General features: G+C 34.6%; 3 protein-coding genes across 10 annotated transcripts in view; 2 read left to right on the forward strand and 1 right to left on the reverse strand.

Annotated features, from left to right (window-relative positions):
* LOC105670102 (POU domain, class 2, transcription factor 3S-like) overlaps positions 1-10,137 on the forward strand; it is a 118,207-nt gene extending 108,070 nt beyond the window's left edge. The window contains exons 6-10 of one of the 3 annotated variants that reach the window (XM_012363432.2): positions 1,536-1,895; positions 4,458-4,520; positions 4,770-5,074; positions 5,341-5,637; positions 5,750-10,137. In XM_012363432.2, the coding sequence (XP_012218855.1) occupies positions 1,536-1,895; positions 4,458-4,520; positions 4,770-5,074; positions 5,341-5,637; positions 5,750-6,005 (1,281 nt within the window). In that variant the 3' untranslated portion in view covers positions 6,006-10,137. The remainder of the gene's footprint in view (positions 1-1,535; positions 1,896-4,457; positions 4,521-4,769; positions 5,075-5,340; positions 5,638-5,749) is intronic. The other 2 variants (XM_012363433.2, XM_012363434.2) reach the window with 2 other exon arrangements.
* A 6,033-nt stretch (positions 10,138-16,170) lies between these two features.
* dbe (KRR1 small subunit processome component homolog dbe) lies at positions 16,171-17,467 on the forward strand. Its single transcript, XM_012363446.2, has one exon. The coding sequence runs from the start codon at positions 16,317-16,319 to the stop codon at positions 17,334-17,336; it is 1,020 nt and encodes a 339-aa protein (XP_012218869.1). The 5' UTR covers positions 16,171-16,316; the 3' UTR covers positions 17,337-17,467.
* The window catches only part of Pgant2 (polypeptide N-acetylgalactosaminyltransferase 2), a 197,999-nt gene continuing 189,257 nt past the window's right edge, over positions 17,451-26,192 (reverse strand). For all 6 annotated transcript variants that reach the window (XM_012363445.2, XM_012363444.2, XM_012363441.2 and 3 more), the window contains 6 exons: positions 25,262-25,329; positions 24,408-24,659; positions 24,038-24,253; positions 22,523-22,742; positions 21,987-22,197; positions 17,451-21,901 (listed from right to left, as the gene is read on the reverse strand). In XM_012363445.2, coding sequence (XP_012218868.1) covers positions 21,632-21,901; positions 21,987-22,197; positions 22,523-22,742; positions 24,038-24,253; positions 24,408-24,659; positions 25,262-25,329 — 1,237 coding nt within the window. In that variant the 3' untranslated portion in view covers positions 17,451-21,631. The remainder of the gene's footprint in view (positions 21,902-21,986; positions 22,198-22,522; positions 22,743-24,037; positions 24,254-24,407; positions 24,660-25,261; positions 25,330-26,192) is intronic.

Below are 26,192 nucleotides of genomic sequence, written 5' to 3' on the forward strand. Positions count from 1 at the left end.
CTAATAATTGTGTGTGAAATTGTTATGCGCAAGCGTTTGCTACATAAAGTTGATATGTGTGACATGAAAATATCGATAGGAACACTCTATTATTACATATATATCGCGTGTTAATAATTATAAGGAAACGCGCGGAGAGTGCTGAAAAGAGGCGCGGCTTTTAGTGCTGCGAGCAAAATATACGAGCATAATTCGCAAATAATTTGCCATGCCGTCTTGCGTGCGCGAAGCTACAGGTGTTTGGATAATATGCGCGAAATTAGTTGCTCTTCTTGGTCTCAAGTCTCGTGTGTCAACGATTTAGCTACATTTTATATAATATGTGGTCTCAAATTGATAATAAACGGTGCAAACGTTTATGAAACAATGAATTATCATTGCATCGCCGTTGCTATGAAATGAAGAAACGCGCATCATAATAGTATACAGATATAATCTCGCATTATAGTAACATGTTGCTTATTCTATGCGACTGTAACGCAAAAAGATGTTACGAGCGTTAAATTTATCTTATATTTTGTTTTTCTAAACATAATTTTTTAGTATAAAAGTAGGAAGAGGATTTTATCAAACATTTTGTCGACCAAATAATATATCAGTTTATTTCTGATTGAGAAATAGTAATTGTAACATTTTGACTCTTCTTCAATTAATCAATTTCGTATCTTATTTGTTATTGTTATTGATTGTAAAATATGTCTTCGTACTTAGCTCATCAATAACGTTCTCAAACGATGATTTTCTTCAATAACTCAATTTCAATGGTATTCTCGCTACTTATTTTGACGAAAGCGTGCTTTGTCATGTCACCCATTGTCATGCGTTGCCTGTGTATAAGTTGCTTAAATGTATCAACAACAGTACCAATCCCATTTGCGAACGTAATATCCGGCGTGCTTTCTTTCGGAGAGGAGCGTCGCCGAGCGGCGCAGCCGTGTCTTCGATTTTTTTCTTACGGAGACACTCTTGACGGGCGTAAAAAGCGCTCGCGATCAATATTTGACAAATAAATAAAGGAAGCCACTAGCGAGATGGACGACGTAGAAGGGACGGCGTAGGGAGAGTAGGTTTTATAAAACACAAAAGCGCAGGATGGACCGTAGTGACCAATATCCTGACCTGGCCGAGTGTAAACACGGCTTTGTTCGACGGCGAATTTACTCTGTAATATTAGGGAGGGTGGCCGTCCTCGCGTGGCGTCCGGCTGATTCTTCGTGTTCTCGGTCCCACGTTACAGTGTGAAATCTCGTTGCCCGCATTTCGGGGGGCGTACAAGACTGTCGCTTGATGATCTCAAAAGATAAAAGCATTCATTCGTGGAACCATTCATTCCGAGAGTCGTCGGCGCGATCATAAAGATGACTCGTAATCTTGACTTCTAGAATTGTAAGATATCAACGATACGCCGGTGGCGATAAATCTTGAGACACAACATGTACGCGATCTGTGGAGATTTTGGAGATAAATCTAATTGAATGGCAAGCTGAATTTATTGATGCGAAAAATTCAACGCAAATTCGACGACACTGTTTTAGGTCACGGATGTCTCGCAACGAAACAGCAGTAGCGGTACCAGCGGCAGCGCGTCCTCGCCGAGTTCCGGGGTCAGTAGCCAGCTCACGGGTAGTCATCAGCAACAAGCGCAGCAGCAACAACACACGTCCGGCCAGCAGAACAACTCGGCCGCGCTGGCACAATTGGTCAGCCAGCAATTGCTGATGCACGGTTCTCTCGCGGCACTCGGTTCTCAAGATATGCAAGCGCTCGCCTCGACGTTGCAGCAACAGCACCAAACGCTGCAGCAACACCTACAGCAGTTGGCCATGTTTCAACAGGCAAATCCGGCGACGGCGGGCCAGCTCCCGCCGCAGGCGCAGTTCTTTCTACAGAATCAAGTGAGTATACGAAGTTAAGATCAGCAACCTCGAAACTCAGTGTCATTCCCTACCAGCGACTATTCTGCTGAATTACCTGCCTACTCGATACGAATTGCCGATTTCGTCGACGGGATCGAAGACGATCGGCGCGGATCGCCGAAGCAGCGACGTTTCGGCCGGTGCTATCTTGATCGGGCGCAGATCAGGCGAGAGCGGACGTCTTATTCTTCGCGGACGGCACTCTCGCGATTCGACATCGAGATAGCCGTCTGGCGACGGCACAAAAGGGGGCCGGGATGCTGCCTCCTCGTTTAGGCTCGCCGACGCAAACGTGTGCGGACAGCGCTAACTTGCAACCGCGTCACGGTCGAATCTCGCACTCCATTACGCCGTTCAAGTTTTCAGAAGTAATTATCGAGACAATCCCGACAGACTTTTGCATATAATTTTTTTTTATCTAATATTTAGCCAAATTGTCTCGCGTAATATTTATTGAAGAAACGATAGTCGGAAAGATCTTGATCGTAAGATTTTACGTAGGAGATTAGAACGTTTTTAAAAGATCTAAATTTTCAAGTACTTAAATTTGATATCATTGGATTTCTAATGACGCGGGAATCTAAAAAAACGTACATAAAATGAATAACTGAAGACATCTCCGGAAAAGACATACAAAGAGATTCCTGATTTCCCTCGATAAGTATCACGTTTCGGACATGCTTCAAAATCCGCCTGACGATCGCCGAAAAAGAAGCGACATATTTATCAGTCTCACAGTACGCATTCCTGCGATGAAAGGAGCGTTCTACGATTTTCTCACTATTTGTTCGTCGGATCCTTCGGATCGGCAGACGGGCGAGGAATCGATCCACGATATCCGGGGATACGTTGAAAAACGATCTCGCTTCCTGGATGCGCTCCCTCCCTCCCCTCCATCCGTGCGGCCCTTCTCGCGAACGATCTGAATAGGCCGGGCTCTGCATTTATCAAAAAAAAAAAAAAGATGCCCATAGAATCCGTCACGACGTGCGCGTGCAACTATAGTCTCCCGGAAAAATCAACAAAACGACTTCGAGCTTTAGCACATTTAATGGGCACCCGCGTTCGCCGTGTGTATTATACATTTATTGTGCACGCACACGTACACGCGTATTTGCGCGTACGGTCCCGTAGGGCCTTAGATTTCTCCCGTCTCTCTCAGACCGGTACGGCACAGTGCGACAAGGTGGGCTCAAGACCCTTCGGCACCTTGCCATGGGGTGCCTTTTGTTACCTCACACGTGGCCAGGATGTTTCCTTTTTTACATCCCACTCTTTCTCCTCCTAAGCTACGGGAGGATTCTCCTCTATGTTCTTCTTTTTTTTTTTTTAATCGCGCGGAGCATTAAGAAGGGCACACGACCTTCTTCACTCGGGAAACCGTTTCACCGAGTACAACCTGCCTCTTCCAACCCCTTCGCAGGCGGCCACGTGAGGGTCTTTGTTGTGGCTTATCTGCCGCAACAGATATTTAATTTCTTCATTCGGAGATCATCTTTCGCGAGTTCTTTATATCTTAGATCATGCGCAACGATAAAGTATCGTTTAATATAAAACAATCTTTCTTTTAAACGCGAATACAATCCAAATTATTTAAAAATATATAACATGATATAATAAATATCGTTATTGTTTTAATACTAAAGTTTAAAACGTTTTAAAAAGTTTAAAAGGTTTTGTTAATTTTTCTTGTATACTATAATTGCACACGCGCGTTTTGATAGTTTTTTTTTGTTAAAAAATTTTAAATAAAATAAATAATATAAAGTATACATATAATATTTATTTTTTAAATTGAGTTTTGTAATTATCAGATAGAAGTAAACACGTGCACTGATACTCTATCAATATTTATATTATCTAATACTTTGTAAAAATGTGCATTAACCTTCCATTTGATAAACAGAAGATTAGCTCTATAAAGTTTGATAGGTGCCTTGGAATTCTAGATGATAACCTGTCGCGGCTGATCCCCGCACGTGACTCAACTCGAGGCGTTTCCGTAGGGTGTCTTCTTGGCCACAATGCGCATAAACTAGCTGCTCGTATGCCGGCGACACGCGACCAACCCTGAACCCTTTCCGTTCCGGGACACCGTACTCGTGACGCGAACCCTTCATTCTCATAATCGAGCGTCATGGCTAAGGAAAGAGTGAAGATAATCGATCGGACAGATTCAACCCTTGGAATTGTACTTTTCGTACCTGTGTACACACGAGCCCGACACGTGCCGCGCGATTCATCGTTTCGTAAAAACATTGAGACGTTTATCTTTATTTGAAACTGACAAGTGCAAAAGTGAATGTAATCTAACTATACTTTTCAATTGCGAAGTCACACCTTCGCAGGGATTTTGTATTTTGGATTTTAAGAATGACAAATCAATTATGGTGACTGAGTTTTAGATTTGAAAGCATATCTTAAAGATCAGGAAAAAATGCGATCGAGATCTAAAATACCACATGAAATTCTTGTTGCGAATAGAGATGAAGTAGAGCGCTATTACATTGATCTTGACAATTGGTCGTCAACGTCTTGCAGGGGCTGTTACAGAGCGGTGGCTACCCGACAAGACCGAGTCATCCGCAGTCACAGTCCATGCAGGTACGATTTAAGACAAAGTTGTGTCTAGACATTGTTTAACGGCAGATCTTTCTCTGCGGATGAAAATTGATATTTTCAAAATTTTGTTACAAATGACAGGAACGCTACAACGCTTTCAGATCTCTTGACACAGCTTTGATTTGTGTACTTAAAAATGTCTGCAACTGCGAGTGATTGTGGTTATTTTATATAGCTAATTTGAATTTTTCTGTTCAAACATAATTTGTAAGACGTGATTAAAATTATTAGGTGCAACAAGCGTTGGCGCAGTTACAGGCTCTGCAGAAGCAGCAGGCTCTTCAGGGTAGTGGCGGTTTAGTCGGGCGAAATTTGACGCAGCAGAGGTCACCTCCGCCGCCCGGTACACCGCCGGCGGTGAAACCGCCGGTGAAGTTAGAACCCTCGCCAGAAGAGACAACAGACCTCGAAGAGCTGGAGCAGTTCGCCAAAACGTTCAAACAGAGGCGGATCAAGCTCGGTTTCACTCAAGGAGACGTGGGACTCGCCATGGGCAAACTATACGGCAACGATTTCTCTCAAACTACAATTTCGAGGTTAATATAATCACAGTTCGAACTATGATTCGATAAATAATCACAGCTTTCAGATAAACGCTGATATCTTATGTTAGTACTTTTTAATTTTTAGTCATTCTTTGTATGTTGCTTGAATTCTTAGTCGAATATAATAAAAATAAAAAAAAAAAAGAAAGAGAATTTACTTACATTTTAAATTTCCTTGTATGAGAATATCCCAGATTGAAAAGAATTTGATTTCATGCATGTTAACTGTGAATTAACTAAAATCTTCTGTATTTCAGGTTTGAAGCGTTGAATCTTTCCTTCAAAAACATGTGCAAGCTGAAACCATTGTTACAAAAGTGGCTGGAGGACGCCGATAATTCCATGAACAATCCCAATTCTCTATCGAATCCACTTACGACACCAGAAGCGATAGGCAGGCGGCGGAAGAAAAGGACATCAATAGAGACCAGTGTTAGAGTGGCCCTAGAAAAGGCTTTTATCCAAAACCCGAAGCCCACATCGGAGGAGATAACCATATTGGCGGATAGCCTCGGAATGGAGAAAGAGGTGGTTCGTGTATGGTTCTGTAACAGGTAAATATTAAGATTGCTAAAATGCGCGTTATGAAATATTTTCCATATTTAAATTAGCGATTTTATATTATCAATTTCTGTTTTATTCGAACAACGTACAATTATGCTTCAGGAGACAAAAGGAGAAAAGAATTAACCCGCCGACGGTAGCAATGGGCAGTCCAACGATGGCGTCGCCCGCGCCTTCGGTGTTCGCCTCGCTCGCCAGCTCTATGTCTGGCAGTCCTTTAGCTCTTACGACGCACTCCTCCAGCATGGGCCACGCTCCGCATCCGACGTCTTTGCCCTCCCCCTTGCCTCTGGCTTTGGTGGCTTCGGCAGGTGGCAATTATCATTCAATAAATAACAACTCCGTGAATTCCGAGTGACATCAGCAAGCGGCCCATCAAGGGGACGCTCTCTATCATCAGCATCATCATCAGCAACACCAACAGTCACATCATCATCATCAGCAACAACAGCGACGGTTGTGCAACTCTCTATCAGAGTTCTATCATTAGTGGTGATTTGATTTCTTGTAGCAGCTAATCAAGAACGGCTTAAAGCATCAAATGTAGATGATCTACAATCGGATTTCTATATTTTTTACTCATTGGTCTTAATTCAATTTTATTGAACACTCTTCTGAGTAAAATCTTGATTGTAGATCGATATGGTTACAATTATGCATAGCGTTTTAACATTTTACATCATTGATCACCAGATAGAGCTCGGTAGTTCAGTTCAAGAAAGAGAGAGTCCACGCGAGCAAGCCGAAAATAGAATTCATGACAGTTATAATCATTTTTTTAGAAAGGTAAATAAAAAGTGATTAAGAATACGAGAGAATACAAATGAAACAAACGCGATAAAATGAATGCGAGAATATATGAATGCACGTAGGTATGAATGCATATCGTTAAATCATCTGAAGTTGCTGTAAGTATCTATTAAAGAGTATACGAAGATACGCTGCGTTTTGAACTGAGTACGCACATTAGTAAAGTGTAATTTTAGTGTACGAGGAACTAATAGCCGATTCGATTGGATGTATTAATACATCAATAATAATGAAAATGTATATTTGTTTATTATTAAAGGCATATGTAAATTGACAAAACATAAGTATATTTGTTGCATAAAAAAAGTAATCTCGACTTTTGTTTGTCACTATTATAATGGTGAATAAAATATTTTAATGGTAAACAGATAAGTCTTGTGGCAAATAGTATGACGTATTGATCCATTATTTTTTTATAAATAATTCATATTAATGTTTACTGAGAACTTAAAAAAAATGTTTCCATGTTAATAAATTATCCAAATGAAAGACATATACAGTGACGTGCAAAAGTTTCCGGCCAGTGACATTTTGTACTCTAATTTATTTTAAAAAAGTAATAAAATTTTATGGTTTTTTTTTTTTTATAAATTAGAGTACAAAATGTCACTGGCCGGAAACTTTTGCACGCTACTGTGTATGACTTTCATTTGGATAATTCTTATTTTTCTTCCAATTTACTGTTACGCTACGCAGATGCATTTAATTTTTCTCTTTCAGAAGACATTCACAATCGGGTGTATTATTAAATGCCCAGCATAAATGAATGCTGTTAAAAATATTGTATATTGGACATTTTATCAGTCAAAAACACATAAACTTATGTTATGTTTTTATAATTGCAGATTAACATGTAATTAAATTCGGATAGATTAATGTGTGATCTAATCGAATTTGCTATAAGCTTTATTTATTTTGTATGGCAATATAAGAAATGATGATTTATTTGTGTATCAGATGATTGTAACTTTTCTAAACAAAACTTTAATTTTACGTAAGCACATATACACACAGAGCGTAAAATAATGTGAAGAAGCTTTACAATATCTCTTATATTAAAAACAACATTTTTTCTTATTCGAATGGCATACAATAATATATGACGAACAGAAGTTTACGTTTGTTTTACAGAATCATACTTCTGCTAATAAAGCCAATTATTGATGGACCGTTTCAGTGATACGGAAAATTCGATAATTCTATATTTCTTTTGTCAATAGATGTTCGTAAAAATATGTCAAATTTTTATACATACTTTTACGAACATTTTTTTGTACACACAGAAGGTATAATTAAATCTATGTGTAACAGCGTCGAAGAAAACTTGCGAGTGTTGATGACAACACACTTAGTCCTGCGAGTTATTCGAATGATTTAAGTCGCGTAAAATTATCCAGAAAAACAATTATTTTTTCCTTCCTTATGTAATTATTTTAGGAAACGATTTTATTTGACGGCACTTTTAATGCCTCTCCGTGGTAAGCAGGGTTATGGTGCGTCTCAAGAGCAAAATGCGGCGAAGTCTGACAATGCAATTGTGTATATATATATGTGTATGTATATATATATATATATATATATATATATGCATACGTAGGCGTGTATGTCATCGTATCGTACATATCTGTGTCACAAGGCTGTATATACCATGTGAGTTTAAGCCTCCTAGTGTTACCAAGAATGCAAGAGACGTAATGTCCACGCGCGGTGACGAGCTTCAATTAATCATGAAACGCTAAACGTTGTAATTCATGCCAAAGTATATTATTGTGTGTACAATTAGTAAGTATTATATATAAATATTGTATATTTGTCGAGGAAACAACAAGAATTCATAGGAAATTTCGGAGGCAACGTTGCCCGCGTGGAAACGTCGGCGAACACTTGTATTCTTGATGAAAAATTTTCCAAGAATCATGGCGATATAATTAGTGATGTAGATTACACGGTAATAGGTAACATGGTAAAATGTATATATGAATATATACATATACTGCGAATATACATATGCGAATGATAGAGGGAGAGAGAAAGCGAGTGTATGTATATCGCTACATCGAGATTGACGCAATGGATTTTCAATATTTTATACACGTTATATTTTAAAACCTTTTTTTTTTTTTTTATGGAAATACGCAACACAAGGAATGTATTTAAATATCTACTTTAATAATTTAATAATTTATATTTAGCTGTGTAAACTTTTCTTTCGTAAGTTAGATAGAACTTTTCGTGCATTCCGCTACAATCAATCCGTTTCCCTTTGCAGTGAATTCTCGGTGATGAATTAAAGGGCTATGATTTTAGATTATAGGCCAGGCGAAACGAACGTGATATATCAATAATACAATTATTTCTAAGTCCCATGTGTATGTATAGACTACATTATCAACGTATAGAATTTGCGTAAATGTATACATATATAGCGATTGTATTGTAATATCATATAAGTATCGACTGTCATATATAAACGAATAAGTGCGAGTATCAGCGTATACATATACGAATATATACATACATGTATAAACGGATGTTGTACATAGTAGGATATAATAGTATCGGATCCATCGTGTCGGATCATTGAAAAATAGCAACGTGTTTTATTATCATCGTCATCATCATCACGTCATCATCTATATTATTAATGTCGCTGTGTAGTCATGATACATACTATTGTTGTTAAATTAACGTCGCTTCTCATGTAAATTATCATGAGACTTTACATGTCCGCGGACAGTGATTTAATTTTGTATATCCGTATGTAATTATAGTAAGGGTGCGTATGCGAACTACCGTACAATCTAACAATTTGCACGATATCGTATATCACTGTGTGGTCATGTTGCACTGCAAAATAATCTAGTAGCAGTATCTTGTTATATATATATATATATATATATATATATATATATAAATATACATAAGCTTTAATTGTTTTTTTTTAATTTGTTGTTTTGACAAATGCTATTACAGGATATTAATATAAAGTTGTTAGAAAATTCTTTTGCAATGAAAGTTTGTGCGAATTGTTAGATTATGTACGAACAACGTCCGGCATCCTTCTTTTTTCGACTCATTTCATTCTTTATTTCTATCCTTAAGTCTAAACTCTCAGTCGTGGACCAAGCTGTAGCGAAGACATCGTAAAAACACGCGCGCGGCAGAGGCGAATATGTATTAAGATAAGAGAGAAAAAAAATGATAAGAGGAGATTAAAAAGAGTTCCTAAGGCCGCACACTGGTTGCTAAGTGCGCGAACAACGATGGACGATAAAAAGAGAATAGAAAAGCAAATAAATCGAGAGAAGCAAAAGACAAAGAAAATTATAAAGAGAAAAAGAGGAGGTTTTCGACTTCAGAAATCCGCTCAATCAGCTTCAACAGAAGTTTTATCAGAATTATGCTTCTGACAGAAGTGTTTGTCAAAAGCATAATTAATAGAATAATGACGTAAAGCTATACGATTCCCACCCGAAAAGTTCTCCTCGCTACGGCATCATCTTTGGTTGATTACTTGTTCAATACGTTCGTATGCAAGCAAATAGACGCGCAAGTGAACAAACATTATTTTATTGATCATTAGTATTAGTTGCATTTATTAATAATTATTATTAATTATTATTATTTCTCATTATATTTTAACTTTTATTATTTGAGAATAAAAATGCTAGTAAATTTAATTACATCAGCATTTTTATCATTTGATTTTCTGTAATCCCGCTCCTTTGTTCCCTTCAGTCACATTTTCAGTTTGTATCCTTGTGAAAAAAAATATAAGGTCGGTATGAATTATTATCGATGGGATCTTTATTTTATAACTACGAGGATCATCGTTTTTTATTGTTGCGACCGTAGTGTCGCGCTAGAAATGTATTTTTCTCTTACCGTCCCGTCACCTTCATATTCTGTATATACTATCTGTATATACAATTTAGTAGTAGATAAATAATACTCGATGCGCCATATACGTGCGTAAAAACCAATTTACGATTGGACGAAATAAAAAGCAGAATTAAAAATAATATGTGCACACGATTCTTAATTTTAAATTAATGTTCAGCAATATCAACAATTACTATTGTAAATCAGTAAAATTTAATTGCATGATTATTCACAAAATATTCAAATAACTGTTCTTTCTTATTCGTTATTAAGAGCTATTGTTTATAAAATACATCAAATTTAGAAGCAGATAGATAAATGCAAAGAGTTATTTTCTGCTTTTTATTTAAATCCAATAGTAATTGGCTTAAGGCGTTTCTAGATGTTCAGTAATTAGGAGAAAACGAAGCTAAAAAGCTCCGGGTATACCAATTAGTCGACTATTTGTAGGAGAGTTTATATTCTCGATATAAGATGCAATTGGATATTTTAAATTATGATGGTGCTAATGCTAATTTAGAAAAACTAACAATGAGCTGAAAATTGATAACGTATAAAAATATTTAATCTGCTTTTTAATGATTATAAAACTCGACTTTTTTGTCTTCTAAAATATAAGAAAAAGAATCTATAACATATATAAGTATTAAATTGTTATCCGGATTGCATAGATAATTTAGTTTGATGCATTGCGTCATATTCTTTAGAAAATCCGAAATTTTCTCAATTTCAGCATTTTATACCTTCATGCATAATTTAAAGTATCCAATTTTTTGATGTCTTCGTGGAAGATCATAGGGTTACCATAGATTTTATTAACGTTCGATGTATAACACGTTAACACGAAACGTATAACATAATCGTGTAAAAATAATACGCGAAGAGCACGGTATGACAGTTCTTAAAACGCGACGATCGGAGACCTCCGTTCAAACGAGAACGAAAAATCGTTTGCTTATTTTGTACTAAAAATTATCAACTACGTCGTGCGATCACGAACGACGGTATCGCAACTCGCGAATCTTTCCGTCAATGGACTGTAATAATTAGACAAATTTCTTGCTAATGCGTGTTTGCAGTCCTTTTTCATCTTTTGATGAAAGGGTGATCCTTTTGGAAGAGAAAAAAAAAATAAAAAGACGTGTGAGAGGGAGAGAAAGGAGAGAGAAAGAAAAAGCGAGAATGCCGAATGGTGTATAAATAAAATCATATCAATCGTAAATAGTTCGTGTTATCTAGATATACTACGATTATTACGATTATTATTTATCACAGTTAGCGAAAGATATTGTAATTGTATAATAAACTGGATCATAGATAATCTCTTCTGTTTTGATGTCTTATAATGACTTTAATGCATGGAAAAATTTTTTGCAATTACTGCATTTCTTAATTATGTAACAACCCTTAGAAAAATTTACTTTAGACTGGCCTAAAGTTTATTAAAGTTTTGTTTAGTAACTATAAAAATTTGTAAGTTTTGTTTAAGTTAAAGTTAAAGTTGGTCTTGAAGTTACTTTACACAAACTTTTACTTACTTTTACGCAAACTTTAAATTACTAAACACCACCATTAAGTTACTTAACATAAACTTTTAAATATTTTTCATGAACTTTATGTCTTCAATAACTAAAGAAGCAAAAACTCAGGGATATTTTTAAAACTCTGAAATAACTTAAACAAAACTTGAAAATTTTTATAGTTACTTAAAAGAACTTTTCAAATTTTTAAAGTTACTAAATAAAACTTTAATAAACTTTAGGCCTGTCTAAAGTAAATTTTCCTAAGGGAATGTACATTATTCACTCTTAAAAAAGGCATGAGAAGTCGATAGTCGAATGTATCGAAATCTCGAAAGTATCAAAGTGTATTGTTGCAGTTTTATCGCGACGCTGATTGGTTATCTCAATGTCATGTGCAAAAAATATATTTTGACAGTTCATATTTAAATGGTTGTCAAGGCAATATTGATAATGTGCAAAAAATATATTTTGACAGTTTATATTTAAATGGTTGTCAAGGCAATATTGATTAGCAATTTATAAATGTTTCTATGACAATTGTTTACATTTCCTCAAGCTGTCAAGTTGTATTCAAATAAAAAAGGAATTTAAAAATATGTAAAAAATTAGGACGTTTATTATAAATTTTTTTGCAAAATTATTTAGATATTTTTTACTTGTATATTTTTTCTTAAATTTTTTAATTTTTTCTTTAAACAATTAGTTTATCTTGTATAAAATTCAATTTCTTATAACTTTCTTGGAAGCAACTGTTTGTTGAATGTAGAAATTCTAGGATGCAACGCTATCGAACTCACCCTGTCTTGCGTAACTTTTGCGGATATACTCGTAAAAATCTCATACAGCTACACACGCGTTTTGAATAACTTTCTAGAGAAAGAATATCTAGAGAAACTAGATGCGCGAGTCGGATTTGCTGGCAAATGACTATTTCTTTCTTGTCAGATATCCGTATATCCACGATACATATCATACATACGTAAGCGCGCGATAAAAACTTATCAAGATTTTTCCTCGTCAAAACAGGCTGCTTATGTGCAAGCGTAAGAAATTTTTGTCTGTTGCAATATTTTAATAATATTATTTTAACGTCACATATCATCATACTTAATTAGATAAAATATGCATATATTTAAAGAAGAATAATGTAGATTTAGAACGCTGAATAATACATGTGAATAAAAATTGAGCTTTTCGAAGCCGACAAATCGTAAAATCAGGTCTATGAAGTCTATTCTGCATGCCTGAGACGATGTCCGCATCGGAGGCCGCTCTGGGACAACATCAAGAAGCAGAATATAGAACTGTCGCTAGCTGGCGTCTCTTAAAAAAGGCATGAAAGATCGATACTAGAAATATATTAATTTACAGGGAAAGGGTACGAAAGAATTTTGTAGTTAATTCAACCATAATTTTGTAGTTGGATCGACCATAATCTATTGTGGTAGATCCAACCATAATTTTATAGTTGGATCGACCATAATCCATTGTGGTAGATCCAACAAAAATTGTATGGCTGGAGTGGCCAGGAATCCGATTATGGTTGATCCAACCATAATTTTATGGCTGAAGCGGCCAGGAATTCGATTATGGTTGATCCAAACATAATTTTATGGCTGAAGCGGCCAGGAATCCGATTATGGTTGATCCAACCATAATTTTATAGTTGGATCGACCATAATCCATTTTATAGTTAGATCAACCAAAATCCATTTTCCACTCTTAAAAAAGACATGAGAAGTCAATAGTCGAATATATCGAAATCTCGAAAGTATCGAAGTGTATTGTTGCAGTTTTATCGCGACGCTGATTGGTTATCTCAATATCATGTGCAAAAAATATATTTTGACAGTTTATATTTAAATGATTGACAAAGCAATATTGATTAGCAATTTATAAATGTTTCTATGACAATTGTTTACATTACCTCAAGCTGTCAAGTTGTATCCACTCTTAAAAAATTTTGTCTAAATTACCAAATATATGGTAATGAGAACTAAATCATTTCGTCCTAATTACCAAATATTTGGCAATGGGAACTAAATCACTTCGTCCCAATTATTAAATATTTGGTAATTATTACCAAATATTTGGTGATGAGGACGAAGTGATTTGGTAATTATTACCAAATATTTGGTGATAAGGCCGAAGTGATTTGGTAATTATTACCAAATATTTGGTAATGAGGACGAAGTGATTTGGTAATTATTACCAAATATTTGGTAATGAGGACGAAGTGATTTGGTAATTATTACCAAATATTTGGTAATGAGGACGAAGTGATTTGGTAATTATTACCAAATATTTGGTAATGAGGACGAAGTGATTTGGTAATTATTACCAAATATTTGGTAATGAGGACGAAGTGATTTGGTAATTATTACCAAATATTTTGTATTTAAGGCAATATTGATCACGTGCAAAAAATATATTTTGACAGTTTACATTTAAATGGTTGTCAAGGCAATATTGATTAACAATTTATAAATGTTTCTATGACAATTGTTTACATTTCCTCAAGCTGTCAAGTTGTATTCAAATAAAAAAGGAATTTAAAAATATGCAAAAATTAAGACGTTAATTATAAATTTTTTTGCATAATTATTTAGATATTTTTTACTTGTATATTTTTTCTAATTACCAAATATTTGGTAAATGAAAACAAAATTATTTAGCTCCCATTACCAAATATTTGGTAATGGGAGCTAAATAATTTCGTTTTTCATTACCAAATATTTGGTAATGGAAGCTAAATCATTTCGTTTTTCATTACCAAATATTTGGTAATGGGAGCTAAATCATTTCGTTTTTCATTACCAAATATTTGGTAATAATCACTATATCACTCCGTCCTCATTACTAAATATTTGGTAATAATCACTATATCACTCCGTCCTCATTACCAAATATTTGGTAATAATCACTATATCACTCCGTCCTCATTACCAAATATTTGGTAATAATCACTATATCACTCCGTCCTCATTACCAAATATTTGGTAATAATCATTATATCACTCCGTCCTCATTACCAAATATTTGGTAATAATCACTATATCACTCCGTCCTCATTACCAAATATTTGGTAATAATCACTATATCACTCCGTCCTCATTACCAAATATTTGGTAATAATCACTATATCACTCCGTCCTCATTACCAAATATTTGGTAATAATCACTATATCACTCCGTCCTCATTACCAAATATTTGGTAATAATCACTAAATCACTCCGTCTTCATTACCAAATATTTGGTATGCAATTATAAAAAAATTGTACTATAAAACAAGAAAAATTTTTACATATTGTCTATATCACAAAAAGCAATACCAAGCAATCGATCTTGCAAATCCAAATTTATATACATTCGCTTCATTGTAAATTTCGTAAAGTATAGCATAATGACATTCATGCATTAAAACAATTTGTGATCTACGTATGAAAACAAATCAATATAAAAATAAAAATTGATAAGAATAATTTTATCATTTTAGTTTCTCAAGTTTTTTCTTATTAATAATAAAAATTAAAAAACAGAACTTTATAACTAATAACTTCAAAACTGATATCTACACATTTTCATTTTAAAGAAATGATTCCAAAAAATAATTTTGCAATATAATATATAATATAAGTTATTGATTATATTTTGCAATATAATCAATAACTAAAGAAGTAAAAACTCAGGGATATTTTTAAAACTCTGAAATAACTTAAACAAAACTTGAAAATTTTTATAGTTACTTAAAAGAACTTTTCAAATTTTTAAAGTTACTAAACAAAACTTTAATAAACTTTAGGCCTGTCTAAAGTAAATTTTCCTAAGGGAATATACATTATTTAGAAATAAAAAATAAGTGCTTAGTAAACAAAACATTGACAATGTTAGCAGATTGACAGCAAATTTAATCAAATTTGATCAAATTCGCTGTCAATCTGCCAATTTTGCTAACATTTGATTATCTAAATATATATAGAGATATATTAAAAAATATATTATAAATAACTAAGTTACTATAAAAAGTCAGTGTAAACATTACATAAACAATATGTAAAGAATTCATATAGATGTAATTTTGAAGTCTACATGCATTACTTACGTATTGTTTATTTACTTATTATATATATTTTAAACTTCTCACTTAGCCGAGACTTAAACCTCACATAGAGAAAGTATACTTCACTTGGTCGAAAAGAAATCTCTTAGTTGAGATACGAACCTAACTAGCCGAGACTCAAACCATTTGGTTTGAATCTTGGCTACTAAGGTTAGAATACTGAAGTCAGGTGTCGCTGACACTGACTTCCTTCTTTTATAAAACAGAGTTTATACCTTGTGGAATTACGTTTGCTGGAGATACATAACCTGTATCATATAATTTATTTATTTTCAAATATAAATATATATTTGTGTAACGTAATTAAACTTTTTTCATTTAAATTGCACGAGGATGAGTGATTCAAAAAAGAAAGCAAAATTACAAAAGACTGGACCGGTCGACAACGCGTGGTCATTGAAAATTCCAGAATTCAAAGAACAGGATAATCCACATCGGTTCCTCGAGGAAAGCTCATTTGCTTGCATGTTTCCCAAATATCGGGAGCAGTATCTAAAAGAACATTGGTTGTTAGTTCAGAAAGCTGTAGGCGAACATCACATCAAGGCTGAACTGGATCTTCTTGAAGGTAGCATGACAGTAAAGACCACCAGGAAGACATGGGATCCATATATTATTATTAAAGCACGCGACATGATCAAGCTTATGGCTCGTTCGATTCCCTTCGAGCAGGCAGTTAGAGTTCTCCAAGATGACATTGCTGCAGACATCATAAAGATATCCTCATTTGTTAGGAACAAGGATAAGTTTGTTAAGAGAAGACAAAGGCTTATCGGACCAAATGGATGTAACTTAAAGTCCATAGAATTACTCACCAATTGTTACGTCGTGGTTCAGGGACAAACTGTATCAGCATTAGGACCCTACAAAGGTCTTCAGCAAGTGAGAAAAGTAGTTGAAGATACGATGAAGAATATTCATCCAGTTTATAGCCTCAAAGCATTGATGCTTAAACGAGAACTTGCTAAGAATCCAAAATTGAAGAATGAAGATTGGGAACGATACCTTCCTAAGTATAACAGCAAGAACATAAGCAAGCGTAAAGAGCCGAAGAAGAAGAAAGAAAAGAAACCATATACTCCATTCCCACCGCCTCAGCAAGAAAGCAAACTTGATAAGGAAATGGCATCTGGCGAATTCTTCTTGAAAGAAGAACAGAAGAGGGCAAAGAGAAAGAGGGAACAGGAAGCCAGACATGAAGAGGCATCTAAGAGAAGGCAAGAGCGCAGAGCACAAGCATTTGTGCCACCTGAAGAGAAATCTGTTCAAAGTGAAACTGTAAAAACTGATGTGAATATCGAAGAAGTAAAGAAAAAAATTGAACGTGGATTAAAAAAGCGTAAAACAGAATAAAGAATGTATAGTGTAAATTGAGGAGACATTTTTTAAATATGATTAATATTGTAATAGATATAACATGTAAGATATATAAAGGGACGTGAAAAATTGAATTTTGTCACCCAAATATAAATTTACGGGAAATATTCCGTTATTTTATTAAAAAAACTCGGTTTTATTACCATAATATCGCATTCTTAACATATATTTATATTCTATAATTATTTTACATTTGCAAAATATAGAGCAGAGGAAATTTAATGCTTAACATTTTGAAGACAAATATACTTAAAATTCATATTTCATATGTACATTTTTCATTTACTAAATAATACAGAATATTTTAAAACAATTTCAACAAAATTCCATATTTATTTCTGAAGTTGTAAAAGTATATTTCTAATGTTATTGATCATATTCCTTTCTTATTTTTGATTTTCTAAACCGAGATATAAGTACATAGTCTTCAATATGCTAATACCTTGCACGATTCGATACAATCGCTATTTCAAATCTTAATGCAAAATTATTGTAATTTGAAAGTAGCGGATGCCGAACTAGCGCTGGATTGTTTTATCCAAATTGCTCTCAGACAGACAAAATATCAGACTGACTAACGCATTATATATATATATATGTGACAAGGATGTAAATGCTCATTCAATGTACATCGCTCTTATTCTAACTGCACCACAATTCCGCTTCTCGAGTACAAATTTTTATATTACTGGACACACGAATATTAACATTGATTGATTACCAGTTATCTTAAGATTAAATTTGAGTTATCTATTATCTTACAGTTTTACCAATCTTGGAAGTATGATTTTTCGTTAGCTTATATATCTATGCTTATACTGCGAATATATTTATTTATTTACAGATACACAAACATGGTTGTAGCGATTTCACTCACGTGGGAAACGCACGCAAAGCGATGAATAAGTATTTGCGCTGCTAGCAAAGAAGCTATTCAGAATTTTTAGGACGGGAGGAAGATAATCAATGAAATATATGTATAATTATTTACAATGCAGCGGTTTCTCGGGTCGCGTGAAACATAGTCAAGCTTTTTAGTAGCCTGCACTATATGCGTGCATATACAAATATTCGGTATCCTCTATTTCTCGCACTTCCTTTTATCCGCGATTTTATTAAGTAATCCAGATGAGTAACAGTTTAATTGCAAAGCCATTTTGACATTAAAAGTTAAGAATATGTTTATTAATTAAGCTTTAAATTATTTCTCCATCGAGCGAAGTCTGAAAACAAAGTTCCTTTATCTACGTGCACTCTTAAAGCTTGCTACAGCAAAATCCTTTAATTCCAATGTTAACTAACGCCGTAATTAGACCTCCCTTTCAACCTCGAGAAAGGAAAGTCGACTCAGTTGAAATCCTTCAAAGAATCTCTGGAGCCGAAAGGAAGCGCGATACGTAAGATATCTTGTGTACATATTTGCTATCTCGCTACATATCGTTGCCAGCCATATCCTGATTAAAGGAAGACAACTTACAGATGGTATTCAAATAATAAAATCTGAGATGTTCTTAATATTTTGATTTTCAGAAGTAACTTGAAATTATTCATTAATTATCGCATTCGTTTAATTAGGACACAGCCGAATTAATCGATCGCGTAATATATCTACACTGAAGTATTATCGGTCTACGTATAATATTGATATCAAAAAATTTATTTATAGCAAATGCTTACTGCTGCAGCTAGCGTGGATATAACCTGGATGCTTGTGTATTATACAAAAGTCTATGATATTCATCTCGCTTCGCGATATTAATAATCTTAGCGCGAAGCGACGGCAGTAAGATATTATCGTCGGAAAGTATAAGTGTACAAAAGATCTGCTAATATGTATTGCTATTAGTCACATTAATTTTCACTTTGATTCACTTAACACGTTGTAGGCGAATAATGGATCCACACGGTGCTGCGTTTTGTTTTAGATCAATTTAATTAGAGTTAATTTAATGCTTGAGAGTTTTTTCACTTTCACACAATTTGAGGAATCTGATTGGAGAGGTAAAGTGGCCATTCAGTAAAATTAAAATTATTCATAATATAAAAAAAATTAGGAAAAAGTTAAAGAACTTGAGAATTAATATTTGCTTTAAATTTCAAAATTTAACTGTATAAATAAAATATTTCAATTATCTCTAATGTATTTATTCTTCCAGGATTACCGAGTTAAAATATGTTAATGTTCAAACAATTCCCGATAATCTCGTACTTGTCATCTATTCGCACAACCAAGTAAATATATAATTAGTTATAAAAATAAATCTCTTTTCTGCGAATCGTGTTCATGCTTTTAATGAAAAAGCGTTTTGTTCGCCGCGTTTGTCGTTTGATTATAGAAGTGTATATTAAGATCCGTTAAAAAAACATACACACTGCACGCGCGCGGACCCAGCATGATTTTGGGCCCGTAAAAATAGCAACATCAGTCACTAAGAAGCTTTTGTGCCATACACTTTTAATTATATATAAATTGTGTATAAATTGTGATAATTATATAAATTGAAATCAGCATAAATATTTCCTCATGGAATTTTGAATTTGTGCACAATTGTAGAACAACAACTTTCAAAACTCTTCAATTCTACAAAATTCTATTGTGTGAACTTTTTAATTCATTTTTTGTTTCTTTTTCTTTTTGTGTAATTAGCAAAAAGCTTCTCCGTGGTCATTTGCTTAAAAGCGTAATATCAACATGGTGTTTGTGTGATAAAACTATTAATTATCTACAACACAAACTAACGCCAAGTGCAAAAACTTTGGCATTCTTCATTTAAAAAAATTTACACATTAGTAAATATACGTATACATAACAAAAAATGAGCTGCTCGCCGATTGAACACTCAAGTACATACCCGTACTAAAAATGACTTAATTATCGGCCTTCACTAAATCTGCGTTTATGATGAGTAGAAATATCGTAAATTCAGTTTGCATCACAAAATCAATTGATTTTCGTAATTATATTTTAGATTTTTGGAGCTCTAATCTATCTTTTTATCTTGTTTCAATTCTGATTATATAGAATAAAAAAAAAGATAATTTGATTTTCCTTGATTTTTGCTTTCTTTTTTATCGATCTCTCGGTGATGATTCTAGTATATTATGTTCCATTAATATTATCATCCCTTATAGACTAATTGGTTTTAATTTAACTCTTCAATTCATTTTAATGCCTTAATTTATTATCTCAAAATTTACATAATTTTTTTAGAGCGAATTTTTGAAAAATTCTTTGACATTTATGTAAATCTTGAGTCTTTATAGACGAAACTGTGAATTAAAGAATTAAATGCATGTGCGCAATACTATAAATCAACCTTTAAGTAATATATTCTTCAAAGGTATCAGTTCCTCGACTTCATGCCATCATAAAAATGCATGAATATTTTATCGCATATTCATTTCAATAGTTTTTTAATATTAATATACATCTCGTATATAATACTTAGAACCCCCAAAATAAGGGATTTCCGTGTCATACTGACGCTTTCTTCGAGGCTAAAAGTATTAAGAATTGTTCTCATCGCAATAATATTATTTTTACTCGATTTGAAATGTATCTGCAACTAGTGTGCTTCTGATTGCAGCATCAAATCGATGTATGCAACTTTCATATTATCATTGTTCGCACACACACACACACCTCACGTTTTTCATATCAATTTCTTATAAATAATTTTATACTTATCACATCGATTGCGAGACTTCAATCTATCATAAAGTTAACTTTTCGTATATTGTAAAAGAAGGATGATCTCTCTAGTGTCTCTTCTTAGTGTCTAAGAAAATGATCAAAAGCGATGCAATTCCCATGGATATCGAAATTGAAGCTTATTGATTTAATCTCGTTAAGCAGTCTTAAAACCTTTTTCACTCTCTGTTATGAAATTATTCTGCTTTATGTGTTACCTATGCAGTAACATTATTAGAGAATTTTCTAAATTTCTTTTCCATTCAATATATCCTCATCTTTATAAGCTGCATCGCGAACTTGCGAGTCAGCGTGGTATACAAGACTCAGCTCTTCATCAATACCATCTGGGCGATCGTGAAGAGCCCACGGTTATAGCACGAAGATACGCTAGTCTACGATAAGTAATCCGCCCGAATCGATCTGTCTGGTCGCGCGCGCGGGCAGCCAGTCCTTAATTAAATAAAGTGCTCCTGACGCGGTTGACCTCGTTATAGAGTGACTGTGATCGCGTCGTAACGCGTCGTGGCGATGAATGAGAGTCCGCGACTAAATAGTGCGTTCACCGCAACCATATCAGCTAGTGATTGTGGTTGTAGAGATGCCACCTCTGCGTTTCCGCATTCGAGTCGCACTTCTCCGCCGTGATGCCGCGCTGCGCGTGATATCGCGAATCCACGCACACGGGGATCCTGGTGTGGCGTATCAGGCCGCCTTCCAAGTGCCGCCACTTCTGATTCTCGCTGCCGTCGCAGATCTGCATCAGCAGCGTCGTACCCTTGGCGTACACCGGCAGAGTCAGGCAGAGATCGTGGTGCTTGATTAGGCCGTCCTTTGTGAGACCCCACTCCTACGAAGTAAATGTGTAAGCGATATTTATTCGATTTCGGATAAAGGATTCCTAATATGAATTATTCTTGCCGCGTAACGCTCACCTGGTTACCGCCGGTGTCGTGACAAGGATAAAGACCCACGTTCCCGTCGAGAAGGTGGCCCATGCTGTCCAAACAGGCGGTGCCCTGTTTCAGAGATCCTCCTGGACCACCCTCGCTCGTAGGTATAACTAGTTCGGGATACACATTTTTCAGATACCAACTGAAAGGCTTGCAATGTAGTTTACGTTTCAGCTCCATCCTATCTTGAATACTGAAATACGTAATTATTTACACGATTAACGCAATCAAATTTTGCACTTTTTAGGATGTAAAATCTCTTATTTTTCTATTAATATAATAATATTCTATTATTTTCTGCATTCAATTCTACCGCTTTGCTATTATTTTGTACATTTAGTAATGTGAACATATACGGGACAAAATTTTTGCCATTACAAACTTAGTTTCCCTGTATATCTCATGTTTACGCGTTATATTTTCCATATTTTGATATCGCGTTAGATGGCATGACGAAATGCAGTTTCGAATATCGCCTGTTGACAGTTTAATCGAAACGTCGGCGCACTGAGACTTACTTTCCGTAAGGGATGTTTCGTGCCAGCGGCACGGCGTTGTAGTAGAACTGCTTGTAGTTGTCCATCCATACTTCGGCGGCGCGCCTCGTGTTTCGAGCGAACACGTTTCCGCTGCCTCCAGGGAACGAGTAAGGATGACGTTTACGGAATACATGGCCCACACGTGAGCAAGGGATAATCTCCAAGCTGCCACCGCATTGCCACACGCGGAACGATATTTCTGAAAGAAAGTTATAAGTTCACACAGCGACTGAGATCGTCCAACGTGAAATAAAGATATTAAAAATGTAGCAAAATAAGCTATACACATATATGTATAAATCCTTTGTTACCAATTTACTTTTGTATTGTATTGTTTCACACATTGCGAAAAAAAATCTGCCAACAATTTTCATATAACAGCACTTTATATTTGCGAAAACAATTGTCAAAAAAAAAAAAAATGCAGCATTGCTACAAATTTTTCATTAAGTTATATCAAACTTGAGAAAATGTTAAAATTTTTCCGAAAGAACTCAGCAACTTTTCTTCCATCTGAAACGGGGTCGAAGTTATTTCTAACTTGACACTTCTGACATATATTGGTTTTCTTACTGTTTTCTGCAGAGTACTTACAAACTGCACACAAGATGGTAGTTTCTGCCAAATAGTTTGTTTACTCATGTTTGAAATGTAAAGACAAACATAGCACCTCTGTTGACAATTTAGAGGAACAATCTTGCGAAATTGATTTTATATCATGTGTTAATAGTTGAAATAAAATCAATTTCGCAAAATTGTTCTACATTTCAATGTAAATTTTGTCATTGAACAAAAACCTTATATTCTAGAATTTTTAATTATTTGTTTATTTAAAATGTAAGATATCAATGCATCGCATTAAAAGTCTAGACCTATCAAATGATATGTTATAAAATTCTGAGGCCTGAATAAAATGTATATTTTAACATTAATGTATAAAAGAAGGAGGAATATAAATATTCTTTGATCCTGTCCTCTCCGCAATAAAATACCTTCCTACAAAAATTTATTTTTTTCCGATAAAAAAAATTCTAGGCAAACTTTTGAATCAGGATGTTTTGAAGTATTTATTTGCACAGACTTCAGATATAGTGATGGATGAGCTAATATTTACACCAATACGTTGCAATGCTTTTTAATAAAATTGAATAGAAAGCGCTCATTAAAACTTGTTGAGAAATTATAACTTTCAACCATATTGATCTAATAAAAAGTTTACTCTCCTGCAAGGTACTCATCGTGAGCTGTGCGTGCCTCGTAAGAAAGTTTTTGTAACGAAGTAGATCGACCACGTGCAATATCTTTCATAGCCTTTACACAATTTTCTTAAAACAAAATAGCTTCAAACGGAAAACAAATAATAATAATAGCGATAAGAATAAAAATGCAAAAAAAAACATTTCAACAAAAGAAAATTCAAAGTATTTAAAAATAACATTCTGAAAAATCACTTCAGAACGCTTTGTACAGAAGCAAAGCTCAATAATCACATACCGAGATTTTCACCGCCCCAAACGTCCATCTGAGTATCGTATTTGCCGAGTTTTTCAAAGTACGCTTTGTTGATGACAAACAGTCCGCCGGCAATCATAGGGGTCCTAATGGCTTGTGTCGGGTCCTTTTGTCTCGCTTGTCGTTCTGCCTGACTGAGATACTCCCATTTAAAGACCAAACTCCAATCGAAACCACCTCTGAGATCAGCGGAAGCTCCTGAAAAACAAGGTAAAACCGTCTGAATCGCTTGTAAAGGAATGTCGTTTACAACGCAATATTTGATATCTGAAAATAAGTGCAGATTTTTATTATTATTAGAAATATATATCATGTAAGCACATCAAAATTCTGCAGTGTTACAGACGCTCACCGATATATTGGAAAGTATCCATGCTGATTACATCGATTACAGGACACACCACCCTCGATGGATCTTCGGTCACTCTTTCTAAGAGAGGTTCGAGCCAGTCCGCGTTGCACTCGCAGTGCGAGTCCAAAAATGTCAGTACACTCGCAGTAGCTGCATCCGCGCCGCGAACACGCGATCTCATCAAACCCTCCCTCTTCTCGTTTCTGATTACGCGGACCTTGTGGATTCGCGATAACTCTTCGCCATCCTCGGCTGCAAACAAATCAATCTTTCTTGCCTTACGATATTTCTGTCAATTAAAGGCCTCTAATTGTCGCTCGAAATATTCGTGAAGAATTATTTTTTGTCTCGAGTATTTTCGTATTTACGGTTCATTATTCATTCGACGTTATTCAATTAAAAGACATTTTCTTGTTAGGTTAATGTAAACTTTAGATTACAGCTATCAAGCGTGTGTCTATAAATTTTGCGATCATAATTTAATAACGTGCTATTTAGAGCGGTAGGTAATGTCATAAATGACGGATTAGCCGCAGGTCACCAACCCTTCAGTGATATTAAACGCGATGTTAAATGTAATATTTAACGCAATTTTCCATAATTGAATATACATATAATTTACATTTTAATTACAATAAATTGCGTCAAATATTATGTGCAATATTCTCTTAGTAACGAGTTAATACACGAGTAATTCGACAATCCTTGTCAGCATATCGGGTCTTATGATTTATCGTGTATTATTGTATTTTAACAATTTATATTTTTAAAAAACTTCAAAATTTGTGAGTTAAATAAATAAAATTGCAATTTTTTTGAAACTTGAATCAATAAATATTATGTACAGTACTTACGATGGTCGCTGAAATCATCCACTAAAATGATTTCCTTGATCAGATGTTCGGGGCTTCTATTCAGCACACTAAAAGCAAAAGCAAAGAATTGCAAATTAGGTAAACATAAAGCCTTTCTGATTTAATAATGTTATTTTTTAATCTCTATCATTATTTTATCTCTCTTAAACAATTTCGCGAGTAATAAACCAAGCGTATTAAATCATAATAATAATATTACATCAATTTATCACTCTACCTTCTGCACATGTACACATTCTATTGTTAATCACGGTTTTGAATGTTAATATTGACACAAGATCGTTTTTCAATAAAACGCTTCCTCTTCAGATTCAATTTAAAAGCTCGATTCGCTTTTCTTCCCGAATCACTATCATTCATTTCTATATAAACTTTTCCGGTCGATTAACGTCGAATAAACTGAGGTACCGGATTAAGAGGAGAACAGAAGCATCGGATTGTCTCATTGAATCTTTTATCAAAGTTTCGAGGACTTTGCACCACTTGCCTTTTATTTGAACGGTCTCGCGTTACCTCAACCTATTCTGCGAGTTTCGTATAAGAGGATTATTGCAAATGATTAGAGTTCTTTTTACTAATTAAGACTATCTCTTGATATTGATAAGACAAGTTTAATATTATGGTCATTTTTTCAATTAATTACATCTTTTTTTCTTACTTTCTTCATTTTAAAAAAATAATTTATAATTTTTTAGCCCTTAGGGAACATTCAGAGCGTAAAATTGATCGCAAAGAATTCTCCGTGCCGCATCAAAATGGTGGTGAAATGTGGCCTCGTCGCGGTAATTAAGACTTCCTTTTAATTTCATCGATCGACGCGATAGGGCCGATATATTTTCCTCACGCCGCCACGTTACGGACTTAAATAAATTTTCCGACTTTTGCCTGCTTCCTTCTTCCGGTTCGGCGA

This window comes from Linepithema humile, chromosome 4, assembly GCF_040581485.1.
Source record: "Linepithema humile isolate Giens D197 chromosome 4, Lhum_UNIL_v1.0, whole genome shotgun sequence".
Taxonomy (NCBI): domain Eukaryota; kingdom Metazoa; phylum Arthropoda; class Insecta; order Hymenoptera; family Formicidae; genus Linepithema; species Linepithema humile.